Consider the following 19957-nt stretch of genomic DNA (forward strand, 5'->3'; position numbering starts at 1 on the left):
TGAAAGCTTCATCAACAATCTTGATTTTAGAGGTTTTCACTGACCACAACCGTTTTCATTATGATTTCCCAGTTGGCAGTGCACATGCACACACCAGCAAGCAGTAATGTAACAGGCTATTATTGTATTTTCAGTCGAACACTTTGCTAGTCATTAACAATCATTAAACAGCTTGAGGTTTTAGAACATTTCATCGAGGACCTGACTCTGGCTGTGAGAGACTTTGGCATAGCTGTTGATGTTTGTGCACGGTTTACACTTTCACACAATCGTTAATAGTTATTGCTGATGGCAAACTAGACATTTATGAAGGCAAATACAACGTGAATTTGCTTTCATTTCCCTGTATTATTGTTCTCCTATTGCAATGCATATACTGTAGAAAGCATTTGAATAGCTATTATACATTTGCATCACATGGCTTTATTTACATGCCAACAGTGAACATTTTCAGAAGCAGAGCTTGTGAGCTGTTAATATATCTGCCTAGTAATATATTTGTCAAAAGTAATGTTATTATTCCTTAAGGGCAATAAATCTGCACCACCAAAACTGTTTGGCTGGTGGTTGTAGCTCTTTTTTTCAAAAGTAATAACTCACCTCCCATTCCTGTCAGTAATCAGAGAAACAAAGTAACGCTGATGTCTTTTGCAGTGATGTTATACAGCCAATTCTTGCCTTGCTCTGGATCCCGCTTACTCCACTGGGCTAAAATTAGGCCATTTCCCTGTGTCATGCTGAGACATTCAGGTGAGCGTTGTGAGAAGGGAAATTAATTCTGTGTGATGAAAATATCTTTGGCTCCCACAGCCTCCTCTGCTCCCAACTGCCATTGGTTAGCCACAGGGATCCAGCTGGCTGAAATGCTAAAAGACTCCCCTCCTGCTAAACTGACACTGTTTGAAACACTGATGGCTGTCAGCTTCCATGGTGGAGGGATGTCTTTCTCTCCAGCAGTTGACACAGTGAGAACATGTAAGAGAGGCTCAAACTAAGACAGAGATATCTTACAGTAATATACTGTATGCTACTATATATTGTTTTTTACCTTTAATTTCATATATGTAGCAAAGTAGGATCCTGATACAGTAATGGCATGATACAAGGGAAAACAATTCAGTGCACGAAAGCAGAAAAGTACTTAGTACCTAGTTTATTTCAAGTACTGTACAATACTGAGGTAGACAAGTGGCAAATCACCGAAAATAAGTAATTCATTTTTGTTTCCTTTTCATTCTTACTCCCTACATTGCCATGATAAATTAAATTTTTTCTCTATTACATGTATCTGATGGCTGTAGTTTTGTTCTGTTTTTACATGCAAAACACCTTAAATATAGTAGCTGGCTATAGTTAAATAGTGAAGTAGTTAGATCAGAGACCACCTTGATCAACCAACAACAATAAAGAAAAAGTTAGTCATTTTGGGAAGCATGCTTATTCGCTTTCTTGCCGGGAGTAAGATAAGAGGATCTATATAAAGCGTATATATTTCAAAATGACCAATTTTGTTTTTTAACATACTGCTACCACATAAATAATTGAACACATGTGCACTGAAAGGGCAGTTCTTCAGAATGAATATGAAAAACAAAATATTTATGGCTCACTCTGGTTTATTTACACCCTTTCTGTTTGTCAAATATCATTGATCATGACAAATGAATTGATAAACTAAATTTGTACTTTTTCAGGTTAAAATTTGAATTTGTTCTTCCCTCCGTGGCCACAGCGCACAGAGCTCTCATAACTGTTACTGGGTTTGTGAATAGTTGGCATCAAGCCATGACTAGCAGCAATTTCAAGTTGGCATTACATAATGTGCCGAATTATTTCTGGCCATTATTATCCTGTGCTTCAGATTAAACAACAGAAATGATAACATGGTATTTGGATATCTGTTGAGTGGGTGAACATTCATCAGTGTGCAATATGGTAGAAAATGTTGAAAGTTTCGTCTGGTTAGATGGGCTATCTAACAAAACATCATCTCTTTAACAATTAACCGTGTTTTTATGTAAAAGCTTTGCACAGCCCAGTGCAACATGCACAGATAGATGCTTGACTAATATCACTGATACATGTGCATGTGAGAGCATACATACACTAATGTACAAACGCACACGCACTACTCTGCCAATTTTATTTTTATACCAGCTCAAGTGATGTGAAATTTAGGTTAAAACTGCAGAGAGAGTGGGACTCTCTCACTCTAGGTTTCAGTAGATTGACCTAAATACCGCAGTTACACAGAGACTTGGCCATATATGGATTGTTCTTTTGTAACACTGCAGTGATAGGAATGGAAGCTTATTTTGGAATGTTCTTTGTTTTATCAGCTCACACACCACAGAGTCATTATACTGAGAGATGTAGGGGTTCAGCACACATCATGTATGACAACATATACTACTTTATATAATTTCAAGAGAATGTGAGTTAAACGCAGTACAAGATTCTGGGATCGTAATGATTATTTGTCTGGAGTTAAAATTATTATTGGGTAACTATTAAAGTACTTGACAGTGGTTATGGAGGCAGGGTTTCATAGGTGGTGGAAGTTAAGAGCTTATCACACTGCACAGCTGATGTGTGTACTTGTGTGTGAGTGCCGTTTACTCCACTTTCTCACGGTATCTACAGTGCAACTTGAGGATTTTGTTTTGGGTGACTTGTTTGTGGTTTGTTACTACATAAACTACCACAAATGCAGTCATCTGAGCGACGGAACCTGCAGTGACTCCCAATTTGATTGACAGCTCTTTTAATACATAAATTAAATGTAGAAAACAATTCTAAATGTTTTCTGAAGCTCTCGTAGGTTTGTTAAATCAGTTACATTTGTAAACATAGCAGTAAAGCAGGCCTATAACTCCAGTTATGATCAAACAAAAAAACAAAATGCTTATTTTCATTATTAAAACCTTAAGAGCATAAAAGCATTACAGATTGTTCCTTTACAGTCATTTATCTCAACAGTTTGGATGAGGGCCATGTCTTTGCGTTAATGCACAGTCCTAGCTTTTATAAAGTCCTTCCACTGCTGGTTTTTCGTATCACTCACTCTAATCACTTCAGTCAATACAACGCAATCTTACAGTCAGTGTCTGAGTCACTGCAGACATTGATGTCTGCAGTTTTTCTTTTCTTTTTTTTCTTCTTTTTTTTTTTTTACACGACTGCTAGAGCTATTTGAGCCAGAGCACACATTCTTCTTAGTCCCTGAAATGTTTTCTGTTTGAGTTGATAAAAGATGTTGCTTTTATTGCCACCTATGGCAACAACTATTGCTCTGCATAGTCTGCATCTTATTGATGAGCTCACAATACACTATATATAATGTGACAATTTAAATCCATGTTGTTTGTTACACTGTTATACCACTCATCACTTGTCCCGTGTGTGTGTGTGTGTGTGTGTGTGTGTGTGTGTGTGTGTGTGTGTGTGTGTGTGTGTGTGTGTGTGTGTGTTCTTGTTTAACTATATTTGTGGGGTCTAAAAACCGGGAGTCCAGTATACTTCCCGACAGTCTTGAGGGGCCAAAATGCTGGACCCCACAAGTTTAAAGGGCTGTTTCAGAGTTAAGACTTGGTTGTAGGATTAGGGATAGAATCAGGTTAGGGTTAGGGTAAGGGTTAAGGTTAGGCATTTAGTTGTGATGGTAAGGGGCTAGGGAATGCATTATGTCAATGACGGATCCCCACAAAGATAGTGCCACAACAGTGTGTGTGTGTGTGTGTGTGTGTGTGTGGTGTTCATGTTGATGCTGGTTCTAAATTCAGATCTCTGTTAGGAGGAGTATACACTGTCGCATATGGAATCCCTGGTGAGAAGAACAACCAAATGGGATTTGCAAAAACAGGAAACTGGAAGGATGACTTACAGCTTTCCTCTTGTCCAAGCTCACAGTCAAGAGACTCTGACTCTCTTTGTCTCCCATCTCTCTCTCAATGTGCTCTCCTGTCTATTTTTCTCTCCTCCTCCTCTCTCTCTTTCTCGGAGCAGCAAGTAGAAGAAATAGCACAGAGTGAGCACAGCAGAGGGGAGGAGTGTCAGAACTTGATTTACCCTGCCTACTGAGTATAATGCTACTTAAGTACTTGAACTCATCCAAATGTTTATTAACTAGTGCAGCTAATCACATCCAGAGGAGGTTTTCTCCTCACGAGGAAATGTTTTGCCTGCATGTAAACACAGTGAACTACTACCTATAGACTGCCTCCAAGGTAAGAGGATATATTATAAATGAGCTGTAATGTATGTGCAAAGTAGTAGAGTAGTTTCTGGAAGCTGTTTCTGCTGTGTGTACAGTTTCTGCTGCACAGCAAGCACACCTTTATCAGCCCACTACTGTCTCTGATGACAATGCTACAGAGACACAGGCCCACATGTATGTGTGCACACCCACTGCTCAAGGCCAAGATATTTTGCTCTTCTTTCTTTTAGGCAAAAGTGGAAATATTATAAGGATGTGTTTATGGGTGAGCAGGGGTGCTTTCTGTGTCCATCTTGGGTGTGACAGTTCTGCCTTTTTTTGTACTAAATAAAAAGCAGATACATTCTCTTACAGTTAAAAAAAAACATGTTCCTATTAATAGCATCACTCCCAAAAAGCCTGGATGAGTCGTCAGTAAAGGCCCTGTGCAGAACGCTTTGTCATCCTGGAAAATGTCCAGAGATATTTTAGTCACAGTGGAGCTCAGCAGAGTGGAGATATTATCAGCACATAAAGACCACGCTAACAGAGACAAAAATATAGATTTTAGTATCAGAGGCTGCAGATTACTATAGGTAGGATGGATAGCAGCTACAACTCAATCTTGTCACTCTTGTCTGAGTTATTCCGTTTTTGTTTTTTGTTTTAATGCATGGGTGTGGTTTCCCTGCAGAATGGGAAACTCCACCTCATTTGGGGAGGTAGCTGGGTCATGGGAGGCCCACATTCTCCTGTGGAGGCTCATTACAAAAGTACCCGTGCCTCAGCTGTTGTCTAGGACCTTATTTCCTGGAGTAGATATACATTTAAGCAAAGTTTACAGACTTTCCTCCATAGCGCTTCATTTCCTCTCCCATTGTGGCTGTCCACTTTCACTCGTTGGCAGATGTATAGCTGTGAACTAACGGTCACAGAGTTGTTATTTTTAGTAAGATTAGTTTGGACTTGATTCGTCTTTATTGAGTGTCAGTGTGTTGAAGATAAGGGTAACAGGGCACAGGTGGTCACATCGATCTAAAAACACGATACAGTGAGAGCAGGCTGACTGACAGTAAAATATTCTCCCAGACACAAAACAGAAGTCGTCCTTCTCACAAACATCCCCCTGCCTCGCTATTATCTCTTTGTTCCTCTCTTTTAAGAGGGACTGTCTCACTTTGCTATTCTCTTTTATATCTTTTTCTATGTCTCTCTCTGGCTGTCTTGTCCTGTCTCCTAGTCAATCTTTCACTCACACAGTCACCATCTCTCCCTCTCACACACGGCAGCACCAACTCATTCTTTCACTCTCATGTCACTGAAGACTATCTCACTCACCATCATGCTCAGGAAACTGGAATTCATTCTCTTTTTTTCCCATTTTGCTCTCCTCTCTACCTTAAGCTTGTGTTCCTTTTCTGGCTCTTTCCCTCACACTTTATCTGCCCTTTCCGTTTTCTATCAGCTAAGCTCAGTGACAGAGCCTGTCGACTGGGAATGTATTCCACCAGCTGAAGGCAATGCGTCATGAGTAGTGCAGTCCGTTTGAGCCTGTCACAGCCTGCCCCATCCAAGAGGTTTTCCCATAACACTTTGCACCAAAACAACTTGCTCCAGTGTAAGAACTTGCATAATAAAGACAGATCTCATGCACCTCCATTACCTTCATCCCTGTGCAATTTCAGCACAATTTCAACCTCTGTGCCTCTTTCTACTGTTCTGATAAGAAGAATAAATACATGTGGTGGGCAGAAAATTAAGGGTATAGCAGGGAGACAGTAGAAGGAGATGACAAAGAAACAAAATTAAGAGGAGGTAGGAGGGGATAAAGAGACTAAGAGTAAAATGGATGTTGAGAAAAGAGATAGTTGGATGAAAGTGGAGGACGAGACGTTTGAAAGCGGACAGAACAGATTTGGAAAAACCAGAACAGAAAGAATCTTCGGTTTAAAAAAAAGAATGAAAGCAACAAAGATGGATGTGGTTAAGATAATGATGATTGTAGAGAGGAAGTTGCAGCAAATAAACAGGAAGAGACAGAAGCTGGGTGGAATACTGTAAATAGAGGAAGAGACAGGGACAGATGGTGAAAAAGGAAAACAAAAATGGTTAATGACGGATGGTTTGATGGGATAGACCACAGCAAAATCAAATTAATTACCAAGTACAATGAAATGAAAACAGAATGTTTTCCAGAGTTTCACAGCATAATACTAAACTGAAATGTGAGAACCGATAACAAGAAGAACACTGATCAGAGAGGGAGAAATAAAAAAAATAAAAAAAACAGTAAAGACAAACACTGGAGATGGATTGTGGAGGGAAGGCAGCCAAGACAAAAATCTGCACAAGCTAAAGTAGTCGCAGCGCTCCAATGCTCTGATGAGAATCTCTTCTCTGTTGTTGTTGATTATTGCAGGAGCCTCTCGGTGAAAGGCTTTGGCATCAGCACCTTCAAACTACACACACGCGCACGCATGCACAGCACAGGGATATTGGTAGGCTATTTCAAACTGCTGACCTGTAGGAACTAGCATCGACAGCCATCTTGTTCTCAGCATCCCTCTAACCTCTGTGGGAAACGCTTTACCTTTAGTGGATTTCGGTTGACATGCAATTATTATAATGTAAGAAAATGCTACAAAGTCATAATCACCTTTTGATTTCAGATTCAGGGTAAAAGTGTGTGTGTGGGTGTGGGTGGGTGGGTGGATGCAGGGAATGCGTGTGCACGCTGAGATAGTGCCCTTGTTGCCCAATGAAGCAGCTCAGTAGGCTGTCACTGACCAGTGCTGAGTCACTTTGTTTCAATTGAGAGCAAGCAAGCAGCCAGTCGGCCTCTCCTCTCAGCCCTGTTGCTCGAGCACGCCTGCGGCAAAGTAGGGTTCGCACTTTGACAGGGTAAAAATGGCAGGCACGCAGACTATCAAACATAATTGCAACGCGATTTGTCACTTATCAAAGGTTTACCCAGCTGACATTTTCTTGGTGTGATGTGGAAGACGAGGCTGATTTTGATGAAACTGTTTGAAAGGTCTTGTTCAAACTGAGCCGGGTTCCGCGCTGACTTTCTCTTTCGTTCGTAGTCACGTGCAGTGCTAGACTGACTTTAAAAGAGGTACAGTTTCACATGTAATGAAGAATAAAATCCCTTTGGGATTTGTCTCTGTCTCTTTCTTTTCGTTTTCTACAGAGTGGGGGTGGATGCAGATGAAAGTCCAGAAGACCTTTCTCATGAGGTAAAAACACCTTATTGTCACTATTCAGTCTGCTCTGTTGCTCAGCCACAGTCATTCTCCTTTCTGGCATTGAAATGTATTTTAATCTGCAGTGCTACAACCTTGTGCAGATGTTTTTGCAAGTGACTCTTTAAAATAGTGTCAGTGCCATGACCAGCTTCCATCTACAGGAATGCATTAAAAATATGATGTCCAGTAAATCTTTGGTCAACAATGTAAAAAGTATTTGTATTTTTTTTTTTTTTTAAGGAGAATATAAAACATTATGTTTGTATATACCAAGCAGCAAAGCATCAATCTGTCTTGCTTTCTTCTAATTTCAGTCTTACAAAAAGCCATAATACCCAAGATGGTATTGTTTACTCTGACTGTGGTTTGCTGCCTCCATTTAGCTGCACTTCATAGCTATTGCTCATCAATCCCATTTAGAATATTGAGCATTAGTGCTACTGTATATTTATGTATTGCAGACAATAGCTGTTTTTATGTGCTTAAAAACACAACTGTTGCAAACAGTAGTCCTAATGGTCTACCTATAGTTTTTAGATGGTTCTGTTTAGGTATTCAGCGGATCCATTTTTCATGAAAAGTCTCCGCCAGTATACATTACACTTTAAAAATGAGGAGCTAATTACCAAAATATAGGGAGAGAAATGACAGATGCCAGTAGAAAACAGCTCACAAGGCTTGAAAACGACTCCGTAATCACTAATGCAATTATCTTTATTGTAATATATCTATCTATAGAATTAAAAAGAAACTATGCAGCTTCACTTGCTTTCCAGATGACTTCAGCAGATGGATGCCCTGCAGCTTCTATTATTCACTCATTCATAATACTTAAAATAACGTACACTGCTGTATACAAAGTGATACTACATATGCATACAGTAGCTTGTGCTTTAAGGTGTGTTTTCTGCTTCGTTGTCAACACTACAGCTCTCCCCACTGGAGGGAACTGAACAAAGTGAGAGGAGAGGGGCGATGAATGAATGAAACTTAATTTGGTTAAGAGCTATTTTTAATTACCATTAAAGTGCTGCAGCGCTGTACTGCGTCACATTTACGGAGTCTGTACGTGTTTGACTCCTGCTATAGGGTATTGGTAGAGCTTTTTTTTTTTTGCACACACTCTACATTACAAGGATAACAATATGCAGCATGTTCACATGTACATAGCAAAGATTTACAGCATATCCTGCCATCCTCTTCCACCGACACTTAATATGCTTCCACCCTTTAATCTTGGCTCTGTTGTTTATTTTGACATGACATCAAAGCGAAGAAGAGGTTCAAGAGGAGGAAATGCAGTTTTTGCTTCCTGCTAAATGACCATCTGTAGCACATCCTTTGCAGCACACTGTCACTGTTTTTTTTTTTTTCTTGGTTGTGCACAGACATACACACACTCCCCCCTAACACCTTACCATGGCTGCTTCTGTGCAGCTCTCCATCCCGTCTCTTTCATCTTCTTATTTGACCTGACTTTTATCTGCACGTTGTGACTGGGACATGGTCTGGGCAGCTCCCTGGCATTATGAGGCCAGAAGGGGCAGACAGAATAGGCAACGTGGCCGGTAAGGCTGGAGGAGGATTTCAGTGGCGAGGTGAGGCTGAGCCCCAGGGCTCTTTCTTATGAAAATGTTTAAATGTAACCTTGCCCAGAGTTCACACACAGACTGCTGGGGGCGTGTTCTTACTGTAGCAAGTAGGAATCTCTAGGGGCTTTGCCGTTTTTTAAAACAAGATTTTCCAATATAAGCACAGGGCTCGAGGTCCCACTTGTAAAAGCTGAGGTCATTGGATATGACCCCACTGACCATCCAGGGGTGCAGGTTTTCAGCATTTCCATCAGGCAGCGTATGTAGCCACCCCAGAGGGTCTTTGTGTGTCAATGAATAACAGTGGTCCTCTCATGGTGTACAGGTTGCTACAGGGAGGCCAGACACAACACAGGGCCTGTGGCACCATCTGGACTACAAGTATCCTTTCACTGCTTTCTTCTCTAAAGCACTCTCACATCTGTTTGCACTCACGATGCTTAACACACTGGTCTATGGAGTGGTATTATACAGTGAGTACAAGGGAAAATGGCAGAGTGCTTCATTTCAGGAGATAGAAAGAAATACCCTTATGTACTGTGATGGTAGAACAAACAGAAAGTCCATGCACTGCTTCAGGAAAGTGGTGGGTCTATGTATGCATATTAAAGGGATATTTTGACGTTTTGGAAAACAGTTTTTTCCCATTTTCCAGTGTAAAGGAAACAACATACAAAATCAGTGTACACAATCTGATTTTGTTAGCTTCGGAAAGGTTCCCCTGTTACCAGTCTGTATACATGGCTAAGCTGCTAGCTGCAGCCTGTTTACCATACAGACATGACCATTTCATCTAACTCGTGGCAATAAAGTGTATTTCCCAAAACTATTGCTTCAATTGACTTGCCTTTGACTACGTTGTGAACTGGATTCCTGTAACCAGAGAATTTCCCAGTAAGAAAACATGAGGATTTCATTAGGTTTAAGCTAATCTCATTTTTAATGACTGGCCTCATGACTGCCCTGGTGATCGGTAAGGAGCACATCATTTTACTTTATGGTCTCTATCTCCACTGCAAAACAATGAAATGCAGCTAGTGCATTCATTTAGAGTAGGTCTATTCAATTTAATGCATGAGTGTGCTAATATTTAATAATATATTTTTTCGAGAAGTGCATTTAACAGTTAGGGGACATATATGATTGGACAGTGTTGTTAAACCATTAAACCTAAAAACACTAATGGGTTACATTATGGATTGTTGGATTAGTGACAAAGTTCCTGATCAAACCCATTAGTTTTTTTTTTTCAGGGTGTAAAATGCCAAAGAGAGGAATGTGGTTGAATGAGTTGTGAAATCCCCGTAAAGCACAGAACTTGATATGGCTTAATGTCCTTCCTGATGCCGTTTTGTTTTTTACATTTCATTGTTTGTTGTAAGTCTTTCAGCTTCTGAAAACATTGATTCAAACGTTACTTTTCTCAGAACCGAATGCCGAATTACCGCCTAAATAAAGAAACTCTCACACGTTGCAGAAATATACCCTTAATTAAATGTTCAATACAGTTTTCAACTGTTGAGTTTGCTGGAATGTCAAAATGATGGTGACATAGAAGTACACACCGTTTCTGAAAATACACACTAAACAACAGGTCTAGAAAGGATTAAAAAAAACAGTAAGCATATTTTGTTGATGTGAGAAGCAGAGTTTTATTGACATTTGGAAAATTGGTTTATTCACTTAGTGCTTAGAGTTATAAGGTAAAGTATAATGCCACAGCCAACAGCCGGTTACCATAGGTTAGCTTAAAGGCTGAAAACAGTGGAAACAGCTAGGCTGCATTTGTACAAAGGTAACAAAATCCACCTACCAGCCCCTCCAAAGCTCACTAATTTTCATTTTATATCTTGTGTGTTTAATCCGTAAAAAACAAAATGTATAAACATGTCTGATTTTTGACCTTTGAGCAGAGCCTGGCAAGCTCTCTAGTGTCTACCGAGACAGCCAAAGTTGATAGCTGTGCACACCCATAATACGCAAACATTCAATTTATGACACTTTTTGATAGGGTTAGGCATCGTTATGATATTAACAATTCTGATTCCAATTCTTCCTTTTGAATCCGATTCTTTGAGGGGTGGAGTTGAATCGGGTCACATGCTTATTTCACAGATAAAAGGAACATTTTATTTTTGATACAATGGTGATTTACAGTTTTACTGGTCTTTTTCGCCGTAAACTAAAGCCACACAACCAAAACATGTTAAATTTGGAACCGATGTTCGGATTCTAAACCAAATTTTCCAAACGATTCCAACAAAAAAACAATTCTATTGGAATCGTAAATTTTGAAACGATTCCAAGTTGGAACTGGTTCTCGATGCCTAATCCTACTTATTGACCCGCTCATTGCTTGCAACACAAGTCTGTGTAACCATAGTAACTACATACCCACACCCTTTGGCTTTAGTTAAAAGTCTACATAGGGGGTTGATTTGCAAATTCGACAGAATGTGTGGTGTTTTTTTTATTTGCATGTAAATGTAAGAAAGAGAAAGCGAGAGGGGATGAGAGAAGCTGTGAGCAAGATGAAAAAACAGTTCTGGCCAATGTTTCCTATTGATGGAAAAAGAAAATGGTAAAATAGAGTCTAGATGCTTTGATGTGGACCAGGTGAGAGGAGCCTCAGCCCCGATCCCACTGCCAGGTAATTGAGCCTCAACTTGGCTTGCCGGTGTCTTATCCTAAAGGCACACTGCTGCTTCCTTAAACGTTTCTCTGTCAGCCTGGCTGTAAGGCTCATTAGGACAAACACTTTACTCTTAAGCAGTGATTTTGACCGACATCAAAGCCTGTTTGATCTTTCCTGCTGAAGTGGTTTGCAGACTGTGGTTTGAGGGCTGTCAACTGCTGTTTTTGTTTTGACTGTGGCATCCCAGAGGCCACCCATGTTTAAGAGACCTGGGGTGGCTGCAATATACAGTTGGCTTGGTCCTGGATGAGTCTGTGACTAGGAAGTTAAATCTCTCTGGTTCCTCTATTTTTATACGGTATTATATAATATACCACAGTAGGAAGTAACAGTTAAAAGGGAGGTGGCACCAGTTGTAAATTGTACGTGCTGCTGACATTTTGTATTGTGTGTGCGAGACTTTTTCAAAGAGTTGTATGCATTTTATTGTTGTAGCTGGTCAGAGTAAAGCTAATTTTACTCTATTTACTTTACATACTGTAGGGTAGTTTAATCTCTAATAATGCATTATATTGATAAGGTGATGATATGAGTCATATGTAAAATCTGAATCGCCAAAGTAACTAGAAGCCGCATCTGTCCAAAATATGTAGTAGAATAAAAAGTACAATATTTCTCTCTGAAATGTAGTAGAAGTATAAGGTAGTGTAAAGAGATAACACTACATCCATCCTTTCTTGTGAGAGTGGTATTGATCTTCTCATCTAATTCTAAAAAAGAACAGGATGTCAAACTGTTTGTGTCATGTGGGGATATGGTTGCAGCCAAATAATTATGTTCTTAGATTAGAAATAACACATTCTCCATGTTTTAAAACATGGTAAAACAAGATGTTCTTACCTATTTGAACCTATTTTGAAATATCAGTATCAATCCATTTATCATATATCCATTTCATTTATTTTTTTATAACTTTTTTTTAGTGAACATTTTAATGAGGACGGTCCATCTTTTTTGTTTTGTTTCTTACTCATTATGTCTATCTATCTATATATCTATCTATCGATAGATAGAAATGGAATTAATCAAGTTAAGTATATAACCTTAAATCTGTACAGAAGTTGAGTAAATGTGCTCCTTTACTTTCCTCCACTGATGAGAGGTCAGGAAAAGGTGACGTGGGAAATTATGCTTACTGCAATGCTGGCTGAGGCAGCAGTTGGGCTTCTAACCCCACACAACTAGTCAGCATCTTTTCACACACACACATACACACACACACACACACAACCTGACACCATTGTGGAGCAGAAAGCAGCTCTAGCAGTTATAATTGCCATCGCTGTCGCTGGTATGGCCATGGCTATGTGGAACAGGAGGACACTGTGCCGACGAGAAAACAACTCACTCCTTCAGGCCCCCTAGGAAGTAATTATTCCCCCCTTTCTACCGCTCTATTCTTCATCCCCTGGTGTCTCTCTCTCTCTCTCTCTCTATCTTCTTCATTTGAGACCTTTATAAATAAATCAAAGTTAGTTGGCGAATACAGCCCATAATTCCCACATCTTACATATTGCTGATAACAGCACCATAATTTAAGAATTGGCGCCACATAACACATTAGATCATTTCCCTCTGCTCTTTGTTTTTTGTGTGCTTATGCCAGGGGATTGTAAGTCCCCCACTATTCATTATAGGCTCTGAGGTACAAAGGTTGCTTTTGTACAGAAATTATGGCATTGGTGAAATATTGTTTTGTCTTTTTTCGAGGCGCAAGGAGAGCAAAGTATGAACACCTGCAGAAGGGCAATTATTATCAGAACTATTTTTACAGCTTAAAGCTAGTTCATGTGCCTGTCATTTTAAAGGGGAAATAATGGAGAGGATACAGAATCAAGTGTATCACACAAAATTGGCTGCCACCAAGTTACTGTATGTAGACATCTGGCCTGAAAAAAGGGGGTTAGAGGGTGTATTATATGTCATATTTTCAAGTGACTACCTACCATCACAGCCCACAGCACCTCCATAGGTTCGTTACAATAACATCCAGCATCCAAAAACAGCCCTTTCTACTCCTACTCTCAACACTGATCAGAAATGCCTGTACACATTTATAAATTAGTTCTGACCTTGCCTCTGGTTTCAATCACATGCAAGACTGACCCATTTTTTATTTTTATTGTGGGGATTTATTTCTCAAGACAACTACAAAGCAGGAAAAAAATTATTTAATTTACTTCAACCAATGCTTTCAAACATAGTCCTTGTCCTGATTTGCACTCCCACATCTAAACACAAATTCTCCCCCCCCAAATCCTTTGGTCCTACCCATAATTAACATACTTAGCTAAGATAACACAACTAATGTCACACCTTGATCTTCTGAACCTTTGTGAACTGTCTAAAATACATCAGTAAAAACACTACAATTGCTTCTTTACACATATAATCTAACTAAATATGCCCCTAGTGAGATGTGCTTTGGTTTTGATAAAATGATTAATAGTAGAACTCGGTGGCCTAACACCCGATTTGGAAAAGGCTAAAAACAAACCATTTTCCTGTCTCCTGTTTGCTGTCATTGACGCCACCATACCTTAACAAAGTCACAGATACCTAAAGCCAGCGCTGACACATTGTGGCCCTCCCCTCACCGACTCAGTGCCAAAGTGGTGTGGGCTATTTGCCAGACTCTTCAGCAGCCCCCATGTCCAGGAGGTAAGACTTCCCTTGTGTTACTACATACATATCTTAATAGAATAAAAGAAATCAAAGTTATCAATTATAATTTGCTCCTTGCCATTCAGGATGAAGAGCAGCTGTGTGAGACTGAACCAGATGACTCCACCTTTGATTTGGAGAAAACAGAGAACCAGCTTGGATCTATAGGAAGTAACTCTGGATCCACGCACCAGGAAGACCTGCTGGAGGGAGACCTGGGACTTGGCACTGTTCCTGCTCTCGCCAGGGAGGCCTGAAGCTCCAGGAGTCACCTCCAACCCAGCTTATCAGAGTCTGCTGCCCTGAGGCTAAGGCCCTGCCTCCCACAGTGAGTGGGGTCATTGGCCGGGGCATCTGAGAGGAGTCGACCAGGAGTCAGTGTTACAATGGCTCCCAAAAGGTCATGCACTCCCCTTGTGCTGACATGCATGCAAAGACACACTCGCGCAGGGAGAAATTACAAAGGCCATTGCTCTTTCTGTTGCCGTGCTGATGATTTTCTTGGCTTGTTTGCTCCCGTTTCAAGGAATTTAAGACCTGAAATATTATGATTAATCCTGCCTTAAGTGCCTAATGTTTAACATAACTGACAAGAAGCAGAAATTGCCCTGTGTGTGCTCAGTGTGCTTTTCTGCAGCAAGCAGAGTTATAATGCAGAAGTTCTGGTGAAGATACATGTTGAGTCACACACAAATTGCCAGTGGAGCATCTTTATGCTACTCGGTTAGATAAGGTCTTGATTTCAGAGGTTGCAGGAGAATTTCTCCTGAATATTGGCTGTGATTAAACACCATGGTATTTTCCTTAATCAGCTGAAATGGTATTTTTGTGCCAACTTTGCTTTGCTCTTCCCCAACTCCTTATTAAACTTTTATTGCACTGTTTTCTGCTACAATCCCTTTAACAAATTCAAAATGTATTCCACTAAATGTATTACCCCCCACCCCCCATCTCAGGCTAGAATACTTCCGAATGCTTAAGTATATCAACAGCATTTGGCTAAGATACTATTAGCATGTAAGGTTTCCTCTGACTTATTTATAGATTGCACTTTGCTGCTTTATGAGTGCATCATTATAAATATCTGGGCCCCATTTGCCTTGTGTGAAGCAGGGTGTTGTGCACATATCCAATCTGTGAAGGTTAAGCTTTGTGAATATGCAGACTGTTTCTCTCATGTTAATAAAGCCATTGTCCTTGGAGTGAGGGCTTTCCATTTTGTTGTGAATGCATGGGTGCATCACTGGAATGCTCAATGTTCAGTCCTCAGTTGCTGCAAAGAAATGCAATGCATTGTCCTTTGTTTGCGCTGATGTTTATATTCAGTTTGGTTCTGAGCAAAAAAAGACTGAATGATAGCAACATAGTATCGCTTATTGTTTTGTCTAATTCCGAGTACAGTCTTACTAGTTTGGGTGTGATTTGCTGACATTTGGAGCTCAACACAATGCACAATAACGCATTTGGTCGGTGATGCTCAAATTATCTAAACATTTAAATCTGACACTTGAAAATTCAATAGCAATGTCTCTTCACATAAGACAGTTACTTCTGGCAAAAAAAAAAATGTTTTCATTGAGAACTACTCATTTAAGTACGCCCACCAGCTACAGGATCTATAACTCCGTGCAGGAGGAATTTACTGCTCACAACAAGGGCTTACAAACTTTGTGTAACCTTGTTAAAAAAGAAAGACGCCGCTTGTTGAGCTTTTAGGCTCAACAAGCGTAAGTGAAAAATCTGCTTTGTTGTGGTTTTCCCTTTAACTTTTATACCTTTAACTTTGTATTCAAGTCATTTAACATTTGTGTATTTCCCTTTTTAAACCATATCTTTGAGATCTTTAAGATTGGGTTGTCGCTAAATTGAAGCTGACGTTCTAAATACTTAAATGCACCCTGTGGAGTTTTTGACCACTAGTAACATTATAGAGCATTGTTTTTAGGCGTGCGTCCCCGCTGTGTTTGTTTTCGTGCCCAAGGACACACATGCATGCTGATGGGACGGGATACACATTTCTGCTAATGGTTTCACACTATTCCACTGATCTACAGGCGGCAGTAAATCACCAAGAATCACATTAATGCACCAACAAATGCAGGGAAGAAGAAGAATACCAGGAAGTAAACATTGACGTAAACAATGCAGCTTTGCAATTGTTTTACGAGGAAGGAAATTTATTCAACACGTTACTTAGACCTCAAGAATACATATGATATGTTTTGGTGAGAAACGATAAATGTAAACTTTGTTTGCAAAAAAAAAAAAAAAAAAAACTCCACAGGGCACCTTTTGAGTTATGTAGAAAATAGCAACAAATGTGTGACATCATTACAGCACAATGGTTCTCAAATGGTGAGGGAAGGCACAGTGGTGCATAATGCACTGAACTAAGGTATGCCTTGAAACATCTCATAAATAAAAGAACAAAATTCTTACAAAACCGATATGTAATTAAAAATGCATTAATAGCATATCGTTTTTTTGTTATTACAATATATTGATTAAATTTAGTAGATTTTGGATTTTATTTGACTTTTTAACCTTGCCTCATGCTCCAGACTTTGAGAACCACTGGTCTAGTGCTCATTTTTGATCATGAGTTCTACATGTACAGCAGTGCAGGTTCTTCAACACAGGTGCGTAAACTGTCTTGTTAACTGTGAACTTTACTCAATGCAATATTCCCAGATCACGGTTTTCATAAGAGCAAGCAATTGTAAACATTTGAAATGGTAGAACAGACTGCTTACAGACTTTCCAGCTCCAGAGCCATGACATGGTCCACAGTGCATGATATCCTACAAGGTATTCAAAACATCCTCTTTTTTTAAATCTAGAAATAGTACTACTGCTGTTCTGATGTAGCCTAGTCATCAAACCTCTACCTATGGCACGTACATCAACAAACCAATTTGATTGTCTCTGACCTCAACCAGATCTTACAAATAAACATTAGCGATGAGCTTTTTTTTTTTTTTTTTTAACCGTTGTTCTTTTTTGTTTTTCTGTCATCAACTATTTTCACTTTTACAGACAGTATGGAGACTGAAAAAACTGTTTTTTGTAGGGTTTTGAACATTCAAAAATAACCCCAAAATAGCAACTTTGAAGTGTAATCATAACAAGATACATGAATTATACAGTTGTTGTTTTTTCATTGTTGCAGCGTCACTAATTAAGTCATCGTTCATAGGCCTTCTATTGTCAAACATCCAATATTCCAGTATAAAAGAAGTGGTCCCTTCAAATACCACTGCAATACAACCAAGAGAAACATGATACATTCCAGATGTGGCCAGGGAGCTCCTCGAACACTGATTTAAAGTAAAGCTTTAATTCTTCAATAAGAGGAAACAGCACTCGATGCAAAATGAACATTAAATTAAAAAGGTCTTTGGTGGTGAGTACGTTTTCACAGTTTGGAGTGTGTCAGTAGTGATTTGCTCAAGTCCTTGGCCTCCCCGGCTGTTCTGACTCTTTCGTACCCCAGAACAGACATGGCATGGTGACAGTAGTCCTCCACTTGTTTGATCTGTTGAATGCTGAGCACTGTTCTCCATGCACTAGCAGCTTGTGTGGCATTCCTGGACGAGACTATGAATGGCTTAGAGGAGGAGCTGGAGCCACTGGTCATGTTCAGGGCAAATGACTCAATGTCATGGTTGGTGGTGAGGTTGGCAAAACGGTAGATGTTCCGCAAGGTCTTTACTGGGTTTTCGACCAGGTCCTCGTACCGCACGGCCATGTACTTCCCCTTCAGCCAGCTGGGTGGGTTTAAGGCAGTCCTCAAAGTCCTGGAGGTGCGGTCACAGATCACCTCCATGGCTCCTATGGAGTGGTAGTCTGCTCCATCTTTCTTGTTGGCTTTGTGACCAGGATCCACAAAAGGTATCCTGCGAAGTTTAGGATCCCTGCTGCGAACCACCTGTAAATTCTCCCTTATCAGGCCATGTCTGGATTTGATCCTAGAGTTGGCCACTGCCCGCGGGTCTCTGACCAGATGTATCACCTTCAAATCCAAGGATGGATCCTCCATGAGTGGGGCCAACACGTTAACGTCCAAAATGCGTACCCCTTTAATGACTATGGTGCTATATTTGAGGCACTCCTCTTCCAATAGTCTAAGGCTTTGAGGAGGGCACTTTTTACATATCTTATCATCCACCATGCCCACCACCTCTTTCCTGTAGGCTGAGCAGAGGGGATAGGAGCACACCACTTTATTGAGGGTGGCCCCAAATAGTCCCAGGGAGGTAAAATTCTTGCCCCCGGGGCTGTTGTAAAGTTGGAAAACAGACAGATCACAGCGGTATAAGGAGCTAAGCATGTCCCTGGCTGCCCCTTGTAAAGACACTGCATCACCCGGGTACAGTTTCTGCCAGATGTGCCACATTGGCTCATACAAGAAGAACACTTCAGGATTTTGGTTAAAAAGCTCCCCAAAAAAGGACGAGCCTGACCTCCAAGTGGTCAGAACATAGATGAGCTGTCTCTTTTTAGCCAGAGAGGGTCTGTACAGGAAGCGAATATCAGATCTGCTCTGATAAGTGGTGCTCCTCATCTGATGGTTACACTGCTGAGGCTCTTTAGTCCATTTATAATTAGCCAAGTTAAGCATAGTGAGGACCAGCAGTAAGAAGTAGGCCATAAATAAAACAATCCTCTTCCTGCGGAGGACTTTCATCACGATCCCAGGTTGTGCTATTATCTTGGTATGATTCCTGTAGGTTTTAAGCTTCCTCCCAAAGCCAGCATCCTTCTCCCAAGGCGCTGTCAACTTCAGTGGTTGATGATATTGTTTGCCTCTCATCTGTACCTTCGGAGAGTGGCTCTCTCACCACTAGACAAAGCTCCTTACATTGAGTGTGTACAAACACACTGCAGGATGTATACAGCCTATGGGCTACTGGGAAATGATACCCAGTTGATTAGCAGCTTATTATTAGGTAATTCCCCGCCAATTCGAAATCCACAACACGATATCCCGTTTTCACTGCACTGCGCAATGTTCTTCATAGGAATGGATGAGAGGAGCGTTTAAGTTGTCCATAGAGAGAGAGAGAGAGTTGCAGAGATTCTGTGGGTAGCTCGTGTTCAAAACAAAAAGCAAGCAGCCTTCATCCTTGTAACAGACGCCCCGTTTGTCCATGTTCAGCGGAGGCATCTCTGCGCAGTTATCAGCTGATGCATCCTTGTTAATGCAGCCGGCTAAGATTCAGGCATCGCAGACAATAAAACCGTCATGATTTGGCGCGTCCGGCTGCAGCTCAAATCCTTCCGCGTCTGCCATAACGGAGCCGTGAACGGCCAGTATCCACAGTCACAGCGTTTGTTTAGTGAAAGAGTCCCTCGTTCTTCCTGCTCCCCCTCTCTGCTCGTCTAACTAATACAAACTGGACCGATACAATCAGAATACAAGGAGAAATGCCCGCCCACAGAGGGACTATATTGGCCCGCGTGGTGGCGTCGTGCGTCAGCGAGCTTCACCATTGGACCTGCGGCACGTCTGTCTCGCTGCAGACTCGATTCTGGCTGCCACAGATCGCAGCAATGGTACACT

The 19957-nt window shown here is 40.6% G+C and overlaps 2 protein-coding genes across 2 annotated transcripts in view; one reads left to right on the plus strand and one right to left on the minus strand.

Annotated features, from left to right (window-relative positions):
* The window catches only part of LOC144536855 (sodium/hydrogen exchanger 9-like), a 61209-nt gene extending 45613 nt beyond the window's left edge, over positions 1-15596 (plus strand). The window contains exons 13-16 of the mRNA XM_078280137.1: positions 7389-7434; positions 9361-9416; positions 14286-14391; positions 14481-15596. Coding sequence (XP_078136263.1) covers positions 7389-7434; positions 9361-9416; positions 14286-14391; positions 14481-14651 — 379 coding nt within the window. The 3' untranslated portion in view covers positions 14652-15596. The remainder of the gene's footprint in view (positions 1-7388; positions 7435-9360; positions 9417-14285; positions 14392-14480) is intronic.
* A 924-nt stretch (positions 15597-16520) lies between these two features.
* Positions 16521-19957, minus strand: chst2b (carbohydrate (N-acetylglucosamine-6-O) sulfotransferase 2b). Its single transcript, XM_078280136.1, has one exon. It carries the CDS (start codon positions 19205-19207, stop codon positions 17810-17812), a length of 1398 nt encoding a protein of 465 aa, XP_078136262.1. The 5' UTR covers positions 19208-19957; the 3' UTR covers positions 16521-17809.

This window comes from Sander vitreus, chromosome 22 (genome assembly GCF_031162955.1).
Source record: "Sander vitreus isolate 19-12246 chromosome 22, sanVit1, whole genome shotgun sequence".
Taxonomy (NCBI): Eukaryota; Metazoa; Chordata; class Actinopteri; order Perciformes; family Percidae; genus Sander; species Sander vitreus.